A 21821-nucleotide genomic window follows, 5' to 3' on the forward strand; every position below is an offset into this window, starting at 1 on the left:
TGGCAAACTTCATGATATAATTAATCAGGAATGTCTGCAAACGCTGTGATTATAAGGCCATATTTGGAAGTGCTGGAGAAACTTGGCAGGTTACGCAGCATCTTTTGGGGAGTAAAGGGTAACCTTCTGAAAACCTCAAGATTTCTATCACGTGCTGAGAATTAATTTAATATTTTAGGTAATATTTTAGGGGGGAAAAAATCACTAGAATAAATAAGTTTTGTTTTTATTCTATGCCTATACACATGGCTGGTGTGTGCACAATAAATATTTATCTCAATAGAGGTATATCAAAAACTAGGTGAATTCCAACAGTGCAAAAGATTAATTTAAAATTACCTGTCTGGACATAGTTTTTTCTCCTTGCTAGAAAGCCCAGTATTTTTTTAAATTGCTTGAAATATTTTGCTGAAAGTTTTGGTGGTCAAGAAAAATCTATATCTATTTAACATTCCAGTATTTTACGCACAGTTCACATTGACCCTATCTCTCCCACATTACATTGTATTTCCCTGTATTAAATGGCATCGGCTTTTGTCAACATCTTTATCAAGATGCTCTTACTTTTTCATTGGTGTAATCTTCAAGAATTAACACAATTCCTTTTTCAAAATCATTTACTACAATTGAACATGCTCTCACCTGGCAGTTGGTCAGAGTTGGGTTAGCATGGTTTAAGTGGGTTGAATAGCCTGTTTCCTTGCAGTACGATTCTATGACTGGATTCTTGGCCATACATTCAGTTTAATACATTTTACACCAACAAAATGTGTCAAGCCTTCCATAGTAGCCCTTCATGTTGGATAGGTTTGATACCTTTGTGAAATCAATATCATAATGATATTAGGATGAATCCAGTTGAATTCATCTGGCTGCTCATTGCAGCCAGCACCCTCCACTTGCTGGAGGTGTTTGATAAAGCACAGCAAGGTCTTGCATGGCATACTGCTAAGACCCTGGAATGACTTTGAAAGAAGGCTGGCCTGTGCGGCAGCCTTGCTTTCTGTCAAAGCTGTCAAGGGTTTGTCACAGTTTTTAAATGTCTCTGATATGAGGAAATCAAACTGGTTTGAATGAACTTTCCCCTCCTCATTTTCTGTTTGGGAATACAATGCGAATGAGCTTTTTGATCCTGTGCCTCATCTGGGATATGTGGGATCAGAGGCAAATTCCACAGTATAATGCTGTATATTACTGTAAGTAATCCCTATGCCATCGGTGCTCTGTGATTAGTAAGGGAGTGCTTAAGGTGGTATGTGGGTGGAAAGAAAAAGTTGGAAAACCACTGTTTTAATTGTACATAATTGACTCGTTATGTGCAGTTTCATAACTCCAAAGGAAATAGGCCAATGACAATTTTCCCCAAACAAAATATTTCAGTAACAATTGGGTCTAGAGCAGTGATTCTCAACCTTCCTTTTCCACCCACATACCACCTTATGCAATCCCTTACTAATCACAGAGCACCGATGGCATAGGGATTACTTAAAGTGGTATGTGAGTGGAAAGAAAAAGGTTGAGAACCACTGCTGTAGTGTTTCAGCATGTTTGGTGTCCACCACTGGAGCCCATGAACCAAGAGATCAGTTGATCCTGCTGTGTGTTAAACTCGAGCAAATACACCACTCCCATTGAAGTGAAGGGAAATTTTATTTTCATTAAATTAATTTTGGTGTTGAAATAGTTTTGTGTTATGCTTGTAGCTATTATTTTAACTTCCATAGCATTTTAGTTTTCATTTTAGTTTTACTTTTATTTTTGAACCGGGGTCAGGTTATTTTAAGTGCTTGTGAAATGTCAACAGACAATTGACACCTCTGTGCACATAATTGTGCTCTGTGAAAATAGACGGGTTGGTTATGATTTGCTTATGCATGGAGGCCACTGGGATGAATAAATGGATGTGTGCAGTGATGCCAGCTTGAAGAGTCTGCCCTTAGAATGGCCTAATTTCCTCACAAATATACATGTGTAATCAGGGCAATTGAGCCTGAACTGTCATTTGATCAGTTCATGGTTGATTTAATTGTAAACTGCTCTACATTCCTATACGCTGTGGGAATTTGCTGTCTCTGTACATAAAAATATCTATTTCCATAGCCCTTTGTGGAAGAAAGTTCCAAAGACTCATGAAACTATTGGAGGTGTAACGAGCTCAGAGGACCCATAAACCCAGCAGCAATAGATATTCATCAAGATAAATGGTTACTTAAACAGAAGTTGCTTTTAATTATCTTCAAAAATAAAAACAGAATCACACTTTAACTTATCACTATTAACTAACTTAAGTTAACCCCCTTCTAATTCTAAGAGCAAGTATGTAATGTATATGTAAGTTCAGAAAAATTCTTTGATTCACAGTCCAATCTTACTTCTCATTCCTCCAAGTTTACTGTTTGCAGGCAATTCTTTTACTGTGCACAGAATTTAACATTTATGAATTTCACCAGGCTTTGGTGCTTGGAAGGTAAATGGTTACCACTCAGGAAGGTTCTTGTCGGTTTTCAGAGAGAGATTTGTTGCTCATTGGATACCCCCAACTAATTCCTTGTAACCAGCAACTTCAGTGTCTTGCTGAAGAAACTTTCCCCCTCAGGTTTCTCCAGATAATAACCTCTTTCTTTCAGGTCACCACAGAGTTCCTTTTTGCTTTTCTTATTTCAAGTGAAACATTAAACAGCCAATCCTTTCCTCTTGTATGAACCATAAGGGCTTTGACCAGGCTGAACTAAGCAGTCACAACCTGTTTTCCAAATTGGGTTTTTCACAAGCTTGCCAGCTTGTCCAGTTCCAATCCCCACTGCTGTTGCTGACTGTAAAACTGTAGAACTCTCTCTCTTTCACTCTCAGATAAAAAGCCTGTTTTTCTCTCTCTGCTTGCAAAACCACATGACCCTCTTAGAACAGCAAGTTCCACTCCAGACAGCCTGCGGCTCCAACAAGTTCTTTCATCTGTTGCATTTTTGTAAACAAAAATCCATTACTGATGTCACTTGGGCACTCTCCAAAGCTTTTGAAAAGCCTCTTGGTGCCGGACTGTCTAACATGAGCAGGGCTCCAGTATTTTAAATAAGATCTGCTTTAAAGTGTTTGTATGTGACCTACACTAAAAAACGTGCCCCCATTTATCTCCCATTTATCTCCCAAAAACATATCTATATACAATACAAACATAACATAATCTGGCACAGAGGAATAGATACTGCTTCACCTTTGTCAGATTAGATACTATTTATTGTCATGTAATAAAACAGAAATGAAATTGCCTTTAGTCTGCCATAAGGCTGACAAAGAGTCTACTGCACCCCTTCTCCTGCCTCTCTCAGCTCCGGAAGATGGCTTCCGATTCTGCTCTCCATAAAGGCAATGCGGGATCCGCATTATAGGCCGTCACCATAAAAGGAAAATTCATCTTTTTTTTTGACTTGAGCCAGTTTTAATGCATGGTTTCAGCATAAAAAGGGTTGTTATTCACCTGTGCAAATTTCTATCATATACAAACGTTTGATTTTTGTCTCTATGTGCAATCCTGATAACTACCCTCCTCCTTCTTACTAACTGCTCTAATGTACTGGTTCCCCTCCCCATCTAGTTTAAACCCATCTGGATAAGACTAACAAAGCCACCTGCAATGATATGCATCCCCTTCCAGTTCAGATGGAATCTGTCCCATCAGGACAGATCCCACTTTCCATGGAACACAGCCCAGTGATCTAGAAACTGAAGCCTTCCCTACTAGCATGTCCCCAGCCACATGTTAAGCTGCCTCATCCTCCTATTTCTAACCTCTTCAGCACATGGCATGGAAAGTAATCCTGAGATCACTATCCTGGAGGTCCTCTTCTTCAACCTAACACCTAACTCCCTGAACGCTCCTTGCAGGACCTCCTCATCCTAAATTGTGCTCCATTTGCTGGATCAGTGCCAATGGACAATACCTACCTTTTGTTTTCTTTGGAACTTAACTTTTCTGTCGATATCAGAGTCATTGACAAATTTGGAGATCATATCTTTGGTGCCTTTTTCCAAGGTGAAACAAATTGCCAAGAGTATAATTGCCTTCAATTAAATCTTGAGTTCATTGATTACTTTATGATCACTATAGTTTGGGAGCCCTAACCACTAGAATCATTACCCCTAGTACCTCTTTCCATGGTACAACGGCCATTGAATGAGGTACAATGGCTGCTTTGAGAAATCCTATCAGTGGCATCAAAGTTAACATCTCATGGCATTTTATGTTTTATTCAAGGTTAAACTTTGAAGCCCTGAGTTTCATTCTTCGATGTAGTCAACAGGATGCATAACCTGCAAATCAGTGATGCAATAAACTGACTATGGCTTTTGAGCACAATTTCATACACTTTAGAGGTTCTGGCCTATTAAAAGTTATTGCTCATAAGGAAGTATCTGTAACTTCTTTCTAATAGACTTAGCTGGTGATTCAAATGATCTCTGTCATACTCATTCCACAGAGAAAAATCAAGTCCTGTAGGACATTAAGTTTAATAAATTATCCCATGCATGGAAGTATCATTGCTCTTTCTGATTTTAAGCAATTAAACACAAAACACACATACACCAAGTTGATCTTTTGCTTTTACAAATCCTGCTTGAGAATCCTTCTTGGATCCGAGTGGCAGAATAAACTGGTTTGGTCCAGCATGGCATAGGTCAGAAGTCATGGGTAACTTCCCTCCAAGATCAATAGATCACTAATTTTTGTGAAACAGGGGAGTAAATGAAAACACAAAATGTCGTCATTTCAATGCTCCCAGCATTCCTTGAGCAAAGCCTGAGACATAAAACAATATTTAGTTAACAGTGTCAGAGATGTTAGTTTTTTCAAATAGACAAATATTTTAATAAAGGATCACAAAGCTTTAATGGCAAATATTCTCTATTTTATAGAGTCTAGTAATGTTGGACCTTTCAATAAATTTATGGAAGAACTTTATCTTCTACAGAATTGTCTAAATTTTAATGAAGAGGCAACATTTATGTTCAGAACATTCGGAAGAAATCTCATTGGTTGAATGAATATTTTAATCATTGGAAAAAATTATTGTTGAAAAATCTCTTCGGAGCATGCCATAGAGACAGAACCATAGAGCATTACAGTGAAGAAACAGAATTTAAGGCCCTTATCTGTGCCGCACTATGTTTCTGCCTGGTCCCACTGACCTGCACCCAGTCCATAGCCTTCCATACCTCTCCCACCCATGTAACTGTCCAAATTCTTCGTAAATGTTAAAATTGAGCCCACACTCAGGATTTTCATGTGGCAGCTCATTCCACAATCCCCACCACTCTGTGGGAAGAGATTCCTCCTTATGTTCCCATAAACCTTTCCTTTTTTCACCCTTAACCCATGACCTCTGGTTTCCCTCAGTGGAAAAAGCCTACGTACATATACTCTGCTTGTATCCCTCCTAATTTTAAATAACTATCATATCTACCCTAATTCTTTGATGCTCCAGGGTATAAAGTCCTAACCTGTTTAACCTTTCCCTGTTACTCATTTCCTGAAGTCTCTGCACTCTTTCAAACTTATTGATATCTTTCCCATAGTTAGGTGACCAAAACTGCAAACAATGTTCCAAATTTGGTCTCACCATAGCACCTCAATTCCTATATTCAATACTTTGATTTATGAATATGCCAAAAGTTCTCTTTACAACCTATCCACCTGTGACTCCACTTTTAGGGAATTATGGATCTGTATTCCCAGGTTCCTTTGTTTGACCACACTCCTCAGTGCCTACCATTTACCGTGAATGTCCATTCTTGGTTTGTCCTTCCAAAATGCAAGACCTCATATTGTGTACATTAATTTCCATGTTATTTTTGAGCCCAGATCCTTCTGAAAGCTTTGAAAGCCTTCCCCATTGTCCACAACACCTCCAATCTTTGTGTCATCTGCAAACTTGTTGATCCAATTTACCACATCGTTGATATAGATGATAATTAACGATGGTCCAAGCATGATCCCTGAGGCACACCACCAATCATAGGCCTCTAGTCTGAGAAGCAATCATTCACTTCTAGCTTCTCCCGTATAGCCAAAGTCAAATCCAGTTTCTTTGCCTTGGCATGAATACAGAGCTTCTGAACCTTCATGGGACCTTATCAAAAGCCTTACTAAAATCCATGTAGACAGCATCCACAGCTTTTCCTTCATCGACCTTCTAGTAACTTCCTTGAAAAACTTGATCAGATTGGTTAAACGTGACCTACCATGCACAAAGCCATGTTGACTGTCCCATATTAGTCCTTGGCTATCCAAATACTTGTATATCTGATCTCTTAGAACATATTCCAATATCCCCAGGGTCTATAATCTCCAGGGTTACTTTTGGAGCTTTTTTTTTTAAAACAATGGAACCACGAGCTACCCTCCAACTCTCCAGCACGACCCCTGTGGCTAAGGACATTTTAAATATTTCTGCCAGAGCCTCTGCAATTTCTCCACTAGCCTCCCTCAAGATTCAAGGGAATATCTTATTAGGCCCTGGTGATTTATCCACCCTTATTTGCTTTAGGGCAGCATCCTCGTCTTTAATCTGTAAAGGGGCCATGACCTCACTGCTTGTTTACCTTACTTCCCTCTGTGCTCGTTTTCTGAGTGAATACTGATGGGAGAAAGAAAACATTCAAGACCTCTTCCATCTCTTTTAGCTCCATACAAATCTGACCACTCTGATCTTCAAGTCAACCAATTTTCTCCCTTACTACCCTTTTGCTCTTAATATACCTGTAAAAACCCTTAGGATTTTCCTTTTCATTGTCTGGCAGAGCAACCTCATGTCTTAGCCTTTCTGATTTCTTTCTTGGGGTTTTTCTTTCATTTTTTATATTCCTCAAGAACCTCATTTGCTTCATGTTGCCTATACCTGCTAAACACCTCTCTTCTTCTGAACCAGATCCCCAATATCTCTCGAAAACCAAGGTTCCCTGCTAACTTTGCCTTTAATCCTGATACAAACATATCAGCTCAATACTTAAAATATTTCATCTTTGAATGTCTTCCTCTTACCTTGCACATCCTTGCTAGAAAACAACTTGTCCCAATCGATGCATTTAGATCCTGCCTCATTTCCTCAAAATTGGCCTTACTCCAGTTTAGAATCTCAACCCGAGGCCCAGACCTATCCTTCTCCATAATTAACTTGAAACTAATGGCATTATGACCACTGGGCCCAAAATGTTCCCCTACACATATTTCTGTCAAATGTCCTGTCTCATTCCCTAATAGGAGATCCAGTATTGCACCTGCTCTAGTTGGTACTTCCATATATTGATTTGGAAAACTTTCCTGTTAAAATCTCCTAGCATCACAGCCTTGTGTTTCTTGTGGCAGTGATTTGGTCCTCCAATTCTCATTGACTATTGGGCGGTCTATAATACAACCCATGAGTGTGGTCATACCTTTCCACATTGCTCAGCTCCACCCCTATAGCCTCAGTCAATGAGCCCTCTATCCTGCCTGAGCACAGCTGTGATATTTTCTCTTACGAGCAATGCCACTCCCCCTGGTATCATCATATCTCCCCACCCCCGGCTCCTCACATTCTATCATGTCTGAAACAATGGAATCCCAGAACATTGAGCTGCCAGTCCTGCCCCCACTGCAACCAAGTTTCACTAATGGCCAGAATTTCATAATTCCACATGCCAATCCACACTCTTACTTTGTCTGATTTTCCCACAATACATCTAGCATTGAAATAGATACACCTGAGAACATTTCCAGCATGTACACCCCTTAGGCTTCTCACATGCAATTTTCATATAATCTTTTCCCTCCTCCACTTCTCTATCTTCTCTGGCTAGTTAACAGTGTCAGAGATGTTAGTTTTTTCCGATAGACAAATATTTAAAATGTTTTAAACTAGTTTAAAACCACCTTGCAGTGGCATTAGCAACCCTTCCTGCAAGGAAATGTGAGATAAGTGAGGTAAATGGCTTAGTTATGGAAAAGATAGGGATTAGTAAAGAGAGGGTTTTGGAGATTCTAGGGCCAGTAAAAGTGGATATGTTTCCTGGTCCTGATGGGATTTTCCCCAGGATGTTAAGGGAGGTTAGACAGCAAATTTTTCAGTGATTTGTCAACGATCACTGGAGGAGGGTGTGGTGCCGTGGGATTGGAGGGTTGCTAATGTAGTTCCATTGTTTAAAAAAGGCATGAGGTGTCGGCCAAGTAATTATAGGCCTGTAAGCTTGACTTTGGTGGTAGGGAAAGTTATGGAGGGTATTCTTAGAAATGGTGTGTATAAATATCTAGATAAGCAGGGATTGATCAGGAACACCCAGCATGGGTTAGTGAAGGGGAAGTCATGTTTGATGAACCTTGTTGAATTTTTTGAAGAAGTGACAAGAAAGGTGGATGAAGGTAGGGCAGTTCATGTAGTCTATCTGGATTTTAGCAAAGCTTTTGATAAGGTTCCACATGAAAAGTTCCCAGCAAAGCTTTGCTGGGACCAAGGAAAACTGCCTCAGGACCTTTGTGATGCCATCATCATCACCCTGTACAAAAACAAAGGCGAGAAATCAGACTGCTCAAACTACAGGGGAATCACGCTGCTCTCCATTGCAGGCAAAATCTTCGCTAGGATTCTCCTAAATAGAATAATACCTAGTGTCGCTGAGAATGTTCTCCCAGAATCACAGTGTGGCTTTCGCGCAAACAGAGGAACTACTGACATGGTCTTTGCCCTCAGACAGCTCCAAGAAAAGTGCAGAGAACAAAACAAAGGACTCTACATCACCTTTGTTGACCTCACCAAAGCCTTCGACACCGTGAGCAGGAAAGGGCTTTGGCAAATACTAGAGCGCCTCGGATGCCCCCCAAAGTTCCTCAACATGGTTATCCAACTGCACGAAAACCAACAAGGTCGGGTCAGATACAGCAATGAGCTCGCTGAACCCTTCTCCATTAACAATGGTGTGAAGCAAGGCTGCGTTCTCACACCAACCCTCTTTTCAATCTTCTTCAGCATGATGCTGATCCAAGCCATGAAAGACCTCAAAAATGAAGACGCTGTTTACATCCGGTACCGCACGGATGGCAGTCTCTTCAATCTGAGGCGCCTGCAAGCTGACACCAAGACACAAGAGCAACTTGTCCGTGAACTACTCTTTGCAGACGATGCCGCTATAGTTTCCCATTCAGAGCCAGCTCTTCAGCGCTTGACGTCCTGTTTTGCGGAAACTGCCAAAATGTTTGGCCTGGAAGTCAGCCTGAAGAAAACTGAGGTCCTCCATCAGCCAGCTCCCCACCATGATCACCAGCCCCCTCACATCTCCATCGGGCACACAAAACTCAAAACGGTCAACCAGTTTACCTATCTCGGCTGCACCATTTCATCAGATGCAAGGATCGACAATGAGATAGACAACAGACTCGCCAAGGCAAATAGCGCCTTTGGAAGACTACACAAAAGAGTCTGGAAAAACAACCAACTGAAAAACCTCACAAAGATAAGCGTATACAGAGTCGTTGTCATACCCACACTCCTGTTTGGCTCTGAATCATGGGTCCTCTACCGGCATCACCTACGGCTCCTAGAACGCTTCCACCAGCGTTGTGTCCGCTCCATCTTCAACATTCATTGGAGCGACTTCATCCCTAACATCGAAGTACTCGAGATGGCAGAGGCCGACAGCATCGAATCCACGCTGTTGAAGATCCAACTGCGCTGGGTAGGTCATGTCTCCAGAATGGACGACCATCGCCTTCCCAAGATCGTGTTATATGGCGAGCTCTCCACTGGCCACCGTGACAGAGGTGCACCAAAGAAAAGGTACAAGGACTGCCTAAAGAAATCTCTTGGTGCCTGCCACATTGACCACCGCCAGTGGGCTGATATCGCCTCAAACCGTGCATCTTGGTGTCTCAGAGTTCGGCGGGCAGCAACCTCCTTTGAAGAAGACCGCAGAGCCCACCTCACTGACAAAAGACAGGAGGAAAAACCCAACACCCAACCCCAACCAACCAATTTTCTCCTGCAACCGCTGCAACCGTATCTGCCTGTCCCGCATCGGACTTGTCAGCCACAAACGAGCCTGCAGCTGACGTGGACATTTACCCCTCCATAAATCTTTGTCCGTGAAGCCAAGCCAAAGAAGAAAAAAAACATGAAAAGTTAGTAAGGAAGGTTCAGTCACTAGGGATTAATAGAGAAATAGTAAGATGGGTTCAGAGGTGGCTGGAGGATAGACAACAGAGGGTCATGGTGGACAACTCTCTGTCAGGATGGAAGCCTGTGATGAGTGGTGTGCCTCAAGGATTGGTGCTAGGACCCTTGTTGTTCATAATTTTTATTAATGATTTGGTTGATGGAGTGGTTAACTGGGTAAGTAAATATGCAGACAATATGAAAATTGGGGGAGTGGTGGATAGCGAGGAAAGTTATCAGGGATTACAGAGGGATTTGGTTTGTCTGGAAAATTGGACTGAAAGATGGCAGATGGAATTTAATATAGAGAAGTGTGAGGTGCATCATTTCGGAAAAAATAATCAAAATAAGACATATGTAGTAAAGGGGAGGACATTGGGGAATGCACAAGAACAAAGTGATCTTGGAGATATGGAGCAGCATTCCTTGAAGATGGATTCCCATGTTGACAGGGTGGTTAAGAAGATATTTGGTATGTTAGCCTTCAATAATCATAGCATAGAGTACCGGAGCTGGGAAGTGATGCTGCGACTGTTTAAGGCGTTGGTGAGGCCAGGTTTGGAGTATTGTGTTCAGTTCTGATCTCCAAATTATAGGAAGGATATAGATAAGGGGAAGAGGGTGCAAAGAAGATTTACAAGGATGTTACCTGCCTTAAAATACCTAGAGTACAGAGAAAGATTGAAGAGGCTAGGACTTTATTCATTGAAACGTAGACGGTTGAGAGGGGATTTGATAGAGGTGTTTAAAATTATGAAGGAGAATAGATAGACTAGATGCAAGTAGACTCTTCCCCCGGAGAGTAGGGGAGGTTGAAACAGGAGGTCACAAGTTGAGGTTAAGGAGACAAAATTTTAGGAGAAACCTTAGAGGATGCTTTTTCACTCAGAGAATGGTGGCTGATTGGAATAATCTTCCGGAGGAAATAGTTGAGGCAGAGTTATTTCTTTCATTTAAGAGGCAGATGGATATATACATGGATAGGAGGGGGTTGGAGGGTTTTGGCCGGAGAATAGGTGGGGGGGATCTAGCGAAATTGTTTGAGTGAACCAGCATGGACTTGAAGGGCCGAGATGGTCTGTTTCCATGCCATAAACTGTTATATGGTTTTATGATATTGGTCCTCCTCCAGTTCAGATGCAAAGAGTCCTGTCACATCAAGTCCTCCATTCTATGGAAGAGTGCCTAATGATCTAGAAATCTGAAGAAACCTGAAGACCTTCCCTCCTGCACCATGTCTTTAGCTATGTGTTAAGCTATATTTTCATCCTATTTCTAACCTAGCATGGGTAGCAATCCTGAGATCGCAACCCTGGAGTTCCTGTCTTTCAACTTTGTGCCAAACTCCCTGAACTCTCTTTGCAGGACCTCATCACCCTTCCTACATGGACCATGACTTCTAGCTGCTTAAACTCCCTCCTGAGAATGCCATTGAACTCTCTGAGATATCGCAGACCCTGGCACCAGGGAGGCAGCATACCATCTGGGAATCTTGATCCCTTCCACATAATCTCTTATCTATCCCCTTAACTATGGAATCCCCTATCACTACAGCTCACCTCTTCTCCTCCCTTCTCTTCTTGACCACCAGACCAGACTCCATGCTTGAGAGGTGATCATGGTGGGGTCCCTGCTTGGTCATTTCCCCTCCTCCCATTCCTCCCCAAAAAAACTATCTAAAATGGTACATTTATTATTGAAAAGAATGGCCACAGGGGTGACCTGCACTACTTGCCTTTTACCTTTCCCTCTCCTGACTGTCACCCAACTACCCTCCATCTATAACTTCTGTCTATCATCCTCTCTGCCTCCAAGATAATGCAGAGTTCATCCACCTTCAGCTCCAATTCCTTAACTCGGTTTGTTGGGAGCTGAAGCTGGATGCACTTCTCACAGATGAAGTCATCAGGGATACTTCTGGCTTCCCTGACAACCCACATTCTGCAAGAGGAGCATTTCCCTGCCTTGGCTTAAATTCCCACTGTCTATGACAAGAGAAAAACTATATAAGATAAATAAAACCTGCCCTTATCTGTGCCTACCCGCTGAATCCTTTTCTCTTCCTTCAATAGGGTGGCTATTACTTACTTCAACTCCTGCTCCACTACTTCAGCCTAATCATCAAAACCTCTTAAGCCAAATCCTTACCGCTCTGACTCAGAACACTCTGAACAACATATTTCTGACTGAATATCCTATTGTTGGAGAAACTTGAAATGTTTATAGAAATCATGCAGTAATATCATATACTATGGTAAAGAAGTAAAACTTGTGTACCTGCTAGTTTGTGAGTCTTTGAAAACTCCACTGAAAAAGTGCATGTTATTGTAAAGCATTTTTTTGGCCTTTGAACATGGACATCAATTTTTTTTCTCCATTATTTTATTGCTAAATTCCTGTTAATTGTGATCAATGCTTAAACTCTTAGAGCAATTTCCAAAACAAAATTGATGCTTGTGCTTGTTGGGGATCAATCATGCCAGAATAATGTTTATAAGGCCAACAATCTTCTAATGTCGGGGGGGGGGGGGAGGTGGTTGAGGAACAACCTTTTACCATGTGTGGGCCAGATGGTGTGTCAGTGCTTGAATGGCGGGCCATACTGATGCTGCCATAAATGAATTAAATATTGAAACACAGCCATTATGTAATTTGTTTTTTGATTGACTTTGTTGAAGTACATAATATAAAATGTATGGATATAAATGATGATAATTTATCAAAAAGAATCCACATAAAAAATCCAAGCAATGAGATCAACCGTATTCCATCCAAAAAAAAACTATAACGATGCATTTCAGCTCAGGGAAGGCATCTTCAAATCTGGAAATGCACCATAAATCACACAATTAAAAAAAAAACCATAAATGTCAAAAAAGAGAAAAATGAGTCACAATGAAAACAAAATAACTAACCCCAAAATAGACAGCAGCTCAATCAGTGGGAAACCTGTTTTTGTTGTTTGAGAGCATTTTGATGTTGGATGACATAGTTCTTGATGCCAATAGCAAGACATCTTTTTAAATGTGCATTAGTCATATTTGTTCTAAAGTGGTTCTTGGTGTACATCATTGTTGAGAACAGTTGCTCACATATGTCGATAATTGCCAAACAGACTCTGACTTGATGTGACCCGACTCTGATCCGAACTTGATGCGACGCAAATTTGACGCGATGTGACACGAATTTGACTTTTTTGCACTACTCTTGGTGGGCTGGGTGCATGTGGTACTTTTGCATTGGGTTGAGGGCCGGATAAATTTGGGCCATAGGTTGCTTTTCATCTGATGTATTGGGAATTGTCATTGATTTTTATGGTGATCGGTTTAATTTGCATTTTCACATGCAGTGAAGTAATCATGTCTTCATCCAAGGCAATGTTCAGTCCTCATTTCCCTTGGACATTTAAAGAACTGTTAGCTCTTAAATAAAATTTAAACCTGCTAATTTTGCTGCAGAAGATGACCTCCTTCCATAGATTTATTCCAGTGCCTCGAACTACATGTCAACAGCTTGGAAACCACATTGACCAGGTTGAAAAAGCAGGTTAAACTTTGGATATCCTATGGTGAGCGACCTGTGTCCTGATTCCTCCTAAACCTTTTCATCATCTACAAGGCATCTCAGGCAAGTTATGAAATGCTTGCCATTTGCTTAAATTGCTGTAGCTCCAAGAGCACAGTCTCAGCGCCATCCATTGTCAAAATAATCTTTTTAATCGGCACCCAATCCTAAATGTTTCCTTTCCCTACTGCTGGTCCACTGGGATTCATGAATAAAATGTACTCCAGCATCTCACCAAGTTTTCTTCGACCTCCCAAGGTTGAAACTGTTGCCATGTTCAATAATGCAGCCCACAGCTACTTTCTCAAAGGAAATTGGGAACAAAATAATTCTTGGCTCGCCATCAAGCCAAATGTTCATAAATATTTAAAAATGATAAATTCAGAAAAGCACTTAAGATCTGAAATTAAAATGTGTTTAATGTTATTTGTGTCTGCATATACGATTTGGAGAAGTATTTGATGATAATGTACACACAATACTTCACTTGTACATCCATGGGACTTTTTTTTTACTGCACCCGGTACTTCCTCTGTGGCCTTCTCTACGTCGGAGAAAACGGTCACAGATTGGGAGATTGCTTTGCTCATCAGCCACCATATATACACATCACATCATAAGCCATAAATCCATTGTGAGCATTTTTCCGTAACATCTGATCACTTAAGATTGCTGGATTCTTGCTTAAATTATGATTCTCTGTAAGTAGGCTCTTCTTTGTATTAAAATCTCTGTTATGGGAATGTTGTTTCTCGGTACATTGCATTGAAAGTGAGGTGCTATTCATTTGATTGATTCAAGCACCCGTAAGCACATCTATCTTTGGTGGAATAATGCCCATAAACAACAGATGAAACTTCAGTGCAGCAATGTTCTGTGTTTGACAGGTAGAGAGACTGAGAAATTGCAAGAACATCTGGTTAATTTCACGGAACATGAAAGTGTTGACTTTTGAATTTCCAGAATTGTTATCAATAGTACTGTCATTAAACCCAGTCAAGCAAACACTGGAATGTGCAGGCAGTTGCTTATTTTCCTTCCTCACACTTGTAAAATTTTCTCGGACAGAATTGTTAACTGGTCAGTAGGACTAGTGCTTTACATTCTTTACCTAGCTTAATTACTGATTTTTGGGAAGTGATTATGGTTCATAAATTTATAAACTTAATGAAGTTGATTCTGGCGCTACTTCATATTATTGTCAAATATCTTGATCCTGGATAAGGTGAAGATTCATAGGAATTACTTTATGAATCAACTTGACTTTGCAATAACCTAAATTGACTTTAACCTCAGTCATCTTTTGAAAAAGCTGTGGACCTTGATGCATAATACAGGTACAAGATCTTTTATCTGAAATTCTGAAAACTGAAAAGAGAACATTTTTTTCCTTGGATATTATCTTCACACCAAAGCTTACATTTGGTGCCAAACATAACCCGAGGTGACCCATGCGGTAATTCGGTAATTAGTGGAGACAAAGCCGTCCTGTCCAGAGAAGAAACAAGCCTTCCGTCGCGCATGCAGCCATCTTCAGCGCAAACTCCGGGAGATCCAAAATGAGTGGTGGACTAGCCTCGCCAAACGAACCCAGCTCAGCGCGGACATTGGCGACTTCAGGGGTTTCTACGAGGCTCTAAAGGCTGTGTACAGCCCCTCACCCCAAGTCCAAAGCCCGCTGCGCAGCTCAGACGGCAAAGTCCTCCTCAGCGACAAGATCTCCATCCTCAACCGATGGTCAGAACACTTCCAATCTCTTTTCAGTGCCAACCGCTCAGTCCAAGATTCCGCCCTGCTCCAGCTCCCTCAACAGCCCCTAAGGCTAGAGCTGGATGAGGTTCGCACCCTGGATGAGACATATAAGGCAATCGAACAACTGAAAAGTGGCAAAGCAGCAGGTATGGATGGAATCCCCCCCAGAGGTCTGGAAGGCTGGCGGCAAAACTCTGCATGCCAAACTGCATGAGTTTTTCAAGCTTTGTTGGGACCAAGGAAAACTGCCTCAGGATCTTCGTGATGCCACCATCATCACCCTGTACAAAAACAAAGGCGAGAAATCAGACTGCTCAAACTACAGGGGAATCACGTTGCTCTCCATTGCAGGCAAAATCTTCGCTAGGATTCTACTAAATAGAATAATACCTAGTGTCGCCGAGAATATTCTCCCAGAATCACAGTGCGGCTTTCGCGCAAACAGAGGAACTACTGACATGGTCTTTGCCCTCAGACAGCTCCAAGAAAAGTGCAGAGAACAAAACAAAGGACTCTACATCACCTTTGTTGACCTCACCAAAGCCTTCGACACTGTGAGCAGGAAAGGGCTTTGGCAAATACTAGAGCGCATCGGATGTCCCCCAAAGTTCCTCAACATGATTATCCAACTGAACGAAAACCAACAAGGTCGGGTCAGATACAGCAATGAGCTCTCTGAACCCTTCTCCATTAACAATGGCGTGAAGCAAGGCTGTGTTCTCGCACCAACCCTCTTTTCAATCTTCTTCAGCATGATGCTGAACCAAGCCATGAAAGACCCCAACAATGAAGACGCTGTTTACATCCGGTACCGCACGGATGGCAGTCTCTTCAATCTGAGGCGCCTGCAAGCTCACACCAAGACACAAGAGAAACTTGTCCGTGAACTACTCTTTGCAGACGATGCCGCTTTAGTTGCCCATTCAGAGCCAGCTCTTCAGCGCTTGACGTCCTGCTTTGCGGAAACTGCCAAAATGTTTGGCCTGGAAGTCAGCCTGAAGAAAACTGAGGTCCTCCATCATCCAGCTCCCCACCATGACTACCAGCCCCCCCACATCTCCATCGGGCACACAAAACTCAAAACGGTCAACCAGTTTACCTATCTCGGCTGCACCATTTGATCAGATGCAAGGATCGACAATGAGATAGACAACAGACTCGCCAAGGCAAATAGCGCCTTTGGAAGACTACACAAAAGAGTCTGGAAAAACAACCAACTGAAAAACCTCACAAAGATAAGCGTATACAGAGCCGTTGTCATACCCACACTCCTGTTCGGCTCCGAATCATGGGTCCTCTACCGGCACCACCTACGGCTCCTAGAACGCTTCCACCAGCGTTGTCTCCGCTCCATCCTCAACATCCATACTCGAGATGGCAGAGGTCGACAGCATCGAGTCCACGCTGCTGAAGATCCAGCTGCGCTGGATGGGTCACGTCTCCAGAATGGAGGACCAACGCCTTCCCAAGATCGTGTTATATGGCGAGCTCTCCACTGGCCACCGTGACAGAGGTGCACCAAAGAAAAGGTACAAGGACTGCCTAAAGAAATCTCTTGGTGCCTGCCACATTGACCACCGCCAGTGGGCTGATAACGCCTCAAACCGTGCATCTTGGCGCCTCACAGTTTGGCGGGCAGCAACCTCCTTTGAAGAAGACGGCAGAGCCCACCTCACTGACAAAAGGCAAAGGAGGAAAAACCCAACACCCAACCCCAACCAACCAATTTTCCCCTGCAACCGCTGCAACCGTGTCTGCCTGTCCCGCATCGGACTTGTCAGCCACAAACGAGCCTGCAGCTGACGTGGACTTTTTACCCCCTCCATAAATCTTCGTCTGCGAAGCCAAGCCAAAGAAAAAGTGGAGCCATAGGGAATCTTTATAGGTGCCAGTGAAAAAACAGAATCCAGCGCCTCCGATTCCCATATATGGATGCCTGTTTCATTATAGATGGCTCAATGCCCAAATGCCCTCCCCCACCATCCAGCGCTGTCACCTCACCCCCCGGTCAGTGACGCCACCACCCCCACCCCACCCCATGCAGTGCTATGTCTCAGTGCTCCTACCAGTCAGACGTGCCTTTACTGCTCACAGACTTTGAAGACTATGAAAATGTCAAAAGGAGCTGCAGAGTCCCCTATGGGTAACAGAGAGAAGCAGAAAAGGAAGCATCTGTCATTATCGATAGTGTAGAATGTAGAGTTATTATAGAAGCTTAAATGTGGTGTATCTGAGTGGTGTCTTACTGAAGATTATGATGTGGAAACTACCACCATGTATGACTTAAAGAGGCAGGAAGATAAGCTGTTGAGATTTTACAGTGACACGTGATGACCAGAAACTAATGAAAAATATGAAAACATAGCAGGGGGCCAAAAAAGGCTGTGCTGATTGAGTGGACTTGACAACGAAGAAGTGAACGAGTGCTACTGACTGGTTTGATTGTCATGAAACAAGTTAGAAAATCCCATGAAGAACTGAACCTCGAAGGCGAGTGTGATATTCACAAGGTTGGCTGTAGAAATTTAAGAAGCATCATGGTGTAAATTATCTGAAAATCTGTGGTGAAAAAGCTGATACTGATTATATGATTGCAGCTGAATTTGCCGAGATGCTATCTGATCAGAATCTTAGTCCAGAGCAAATTTACAATGCTGATGTAACAGCTCTATACTGGCACCTCGTCCCTAATAAAACATTAACAATGGCTGATTAAGGAGATTATGGCAGTTTATTCAATTAAAGAGACTGCTTAGACAGAAACCTCTGTTAATGCAACTGATGACCCTGGAAGAAATCTTTCAAAAGACTCCAACCTGAAGATGATGACCACCATAAGAACAATGATGCCATTGTTAGAACGTGCTTTTACTGCATGTTCAGTATATCTTCAGGTGTTTAGCACCTAATAGCCTAATACACCTGAGATTGCCTGATTTTGGTAACTAAGCAGGCTCAGGACTGGTCAGTACATAGAGGGGAGACGGCCTAGGATCACTGGGTGCTCTGTGTTTCCGTGAGAGGCGCTGGACAAAGTGGTGACTCTGACTGCCTTATGGTAGATAAAAGTTAAAGAATTTCCTAAATGTTACATTCTAAATGTGGTATTACATGACAATAATGAACCTTTACCTTTAGTTTGAGCCAGTTTATGTTTGAAGTTTACTGTATGTTTTACCTAAAAATAAAAAAAGGTATGCCAATAATTTTATGGCCTATCTTTATCTCACTTCATTTACCCCACCCCCTCTGTCCAGCACCGCTGCAAACCCCCCACCCCCCCCCCCCGCTGTCTAGCATTGCCTCAACCCCCCAACCCCTGTCCATGGACCCTTCTAGTTGGAATGTTTTTGTTTTGAGTGAATCTGAAATCAGTGCAATTGCTTAATGTACCACTGTTATTATTATTCTATTATCTGAAAAATTATGAATTCTGAAAAGTTTCTGGTCCCAAAGGTTTAAGATTAAAAAAATCTATGTATTATCATAGAGTTTTAAATTGTAATTCTGTTTACTCTTTTACATTTGAACTATTTTTAGATTCCTTTAATTTAAGAGATCTTTGATCAGGTTTAACTTAAGCTCTTGTAGGAGCAAATTTAGATTTGCAACAGGTTTCATGCAGATTTCGATTCTGAAATGATAACATTGTTTAGAGTATTAGTAGAGTAGGGATGGCATGGTTGGTGTAGCGGTCAGCGCAACACCTTTACAATCCCAGCAATTGGGACCTGGCTTTGAATCCTGCGCTGTCTATAAGGAGTCTGTACGTCCTCCCCGTGTCTGTGTGGGGTTTCCCCGGGACTCTGGTTTCCTCCCACTGTTTGAAATGGCTGTAGGATAATTGGGTATAAATTGGGAGGCACGGACTCGTGGGCCGAAATGGCCTCTTCTCATGTCTAAATTTAAATTTAATTTTAAAAATTATTCTATATAGCACGCAGGATTTGGTGAAAATGAATTTAATGTATTTGGTGTGTTTCCTTTCCCCCTACCTAGTTTCTCCCTATCTCTTCTATCCAGTTACCAAAGGATTTTCATTTTAGTTATTTTAGGTGGTCACTTTGTACTCTTGCTCCATCTGTGCACCTGAATCAGCTGAGAAAGTGTTCAGATATGGTGGACCATAACTATTGTCACTTCTTTTAGACATACAGCACAGTAACGAGCCTGTATTCTCCAATTACACCCAATTGGTCTGCGCCCCTGATTTGTTTTGAAGGTGGGAGGAAACTGGAGCCCCTGGGGAAATCCCTTGGAGACACAGGGAGAACATGCAAACTCCTTAGAGTTTGAACTCCTTTGAACCCTGGTCCCAATTGCTGGCATTGTAACAGCATTGCATTAACTGCTAAGCTAACCATGCCATTCTTTATGCTAATCGTGTTAAATTTCATTAAGTAGCATTATTAAACATTCACAGTCTTATAGGGATGGTCAAATGTAAGAGCACAAGTGAAACCAGACACAAGAGAAATTGTTTATTGACTTCAAGTTTATAATGGACATCACAAGTATATGTGTATAGATACAATTCATCATGATACCAAATGGAATATTTCTTCCATGCCACAAATTTTCCTTAACCTGAAGATGAGTTTCAAATTATATTTTTGAATGAGATTAATTCATTTTTGGATTTTAACCTAATTTAGTTTTATTTTTATTAACAAAACAGGTCCTGTACGTGTATAATCTCACTTATTTACAGTCTTGAGTGAAGCGTATATAACATAGCGAAATCAAATAAACCTTTTTTGCAAAAAGTTTTATTGAAGATTTACCCTGAACGAGATTATGTGACTGTAGGACATGTTACAAGTTTACTTGGTTATTGCGACCAACATTCAAGAAAAATCCCAAAACTATGGAATTAACGGACTGTGTATCTAAGTATAGTAATTATTCGGAAGATGAACAAGATTTAAGATTCTTACAGTCAGAGAAAGAGAAGCAAAAGAGAGTCACACAGAGTCACCTCCAGCACTTCTGCAGCCGAAACAGCCACCCAGTGTCCAGTCCAAACCATTGGCAACCCGAGATCCAAAACTCTGACATGGTCAGAGACTCTTTGGTGCCCTCAGCACCTCCTCGCATCCTGGTTCCGATACCTGGTTCTCCTCCGGCCAATTCGAGCCAGCCTCCAGCAGATCGCAGTCCAGTGAGAGTCTCCCGACAGCAGTCTCCAGCAGCCTGCATCTTCTGTGGATTCCTCACCTCAAATCGCCAGCAGCCCACCACAGAGCCCCCTCACTGGTTCACCTCTGCTGTTGCAGTTCCCGGGCCATCTCTACTGCTTCTCCTTTTCAGATGGGGGTTGGTCTTCTCATTTTCTGGTGCCCTGCTCCAGTCCTCTGCTTCCTCAGAGTTTGCAGCCCCCCTCGTGGCTGCTGCCGATTAATAGGCGCCGCCATCTTGGGCGCAGACTCTGAGGTTGCGGGATCTGAAATAAAAATCACCATCGGCTTCCCCAACAGGCCTTTCAATGCCCGTGTGGAGCCGACCATAGTTAGTTAGACCTACACGACTGCTACATCTCCGCTCCATCACTCCCTGCAGGTCTGCAGCAAGCACTGCCACTACATAAATTCCAATAAAACAGTGTTTTCTTGTGTTATTTGAGGTACCTATCACAATTTGGCTATTCATTTGCAATGAAATGAAAGGGAGCCTGAAACATCAGTGCTTGGATGGATGTGGAGCATCTTTGCAGCAGGAAAAGCATCTCATAGAAACTTCTTGTGCTGACAGCCTTCTCATTGCATAACAGAAGAAACCTCATACAGTTGGAGAGATTAAGCCATGTGCCCTGAAATTGGCTCGGATTGTACTTGAAGAGGAAAGTGAAATGAACCAGAAAAAAATTACCCTGTCAAATTCTACATTGTAAAAGAAGATTGCTGATTTATCTAATGACTTAAAAGAACTGGTAATTGCAGAAATCAAGGAATTTACATTTGGGTTGTTCCCAATTAACCTGGATGAATCTACAGATGTTTTGTCTTATTCTTAGCTTCTTGACTTTGTTCAGTATGTGAGGGGGGAAATCCATCAAGGAAGAAATAGTATTTTGCTGTTCACTGGAGATAAAGGCCAGAGCCATGGATGAGATGAAAAAGGTGTCAGAGTTTTTTTGATCATGAGGGTTTTATTACAAGCTCATGTTTCATTTAGGGATTATCACTTTAAGGGTTAATATAGGCTGCAAACATTCACAATTTGTGGTGAGACTGAGTGGCACCATTTAGTAGAGACATTACCCAGGGTTGGTGCTCTGGAAGAAAAGAGAGAACAATGATTGTTTATTCAGGAAAAACAAATGGTGAG

General features: G+C 42.0%; 1 protein-coding gene across 1 annotated transcript in view; it reads left to right on the forward strand.

Moving 5' to 3' along the window:
* corin (corin, serine peptidase) overlaps positions 1–21821 on the forward strand; it is a 196190-nt gene that overhangs the window by 36357 nt on the left and 138012 nt on the right. Inside the window, exon 3 of the mRNA XM_069924726.1 lies at positions 4679–4687. Within this exon, the coding sequence (XP_069780827.1) occupies positions 4679–4687 (9 nt within the window). The remainder of the gene's footprint in view (positions 1–4678; positions 4688–21821) is intronic.

This window comes from Narcine bancroftii, chromosome 3, assembly GCF_036971445.1.
Source record: "Narcine bancroftii isolate sNarBan1 chromosome 3, sNarBan1.hap1, whole genome shotgun sequence".
NCBI classification, from domain to species: Eukaryota; Metazoa; Chordata; class Chondrichthyes; order Torpediniformes; family Narcinidae; genus Narcine; species Narcine bancroftii.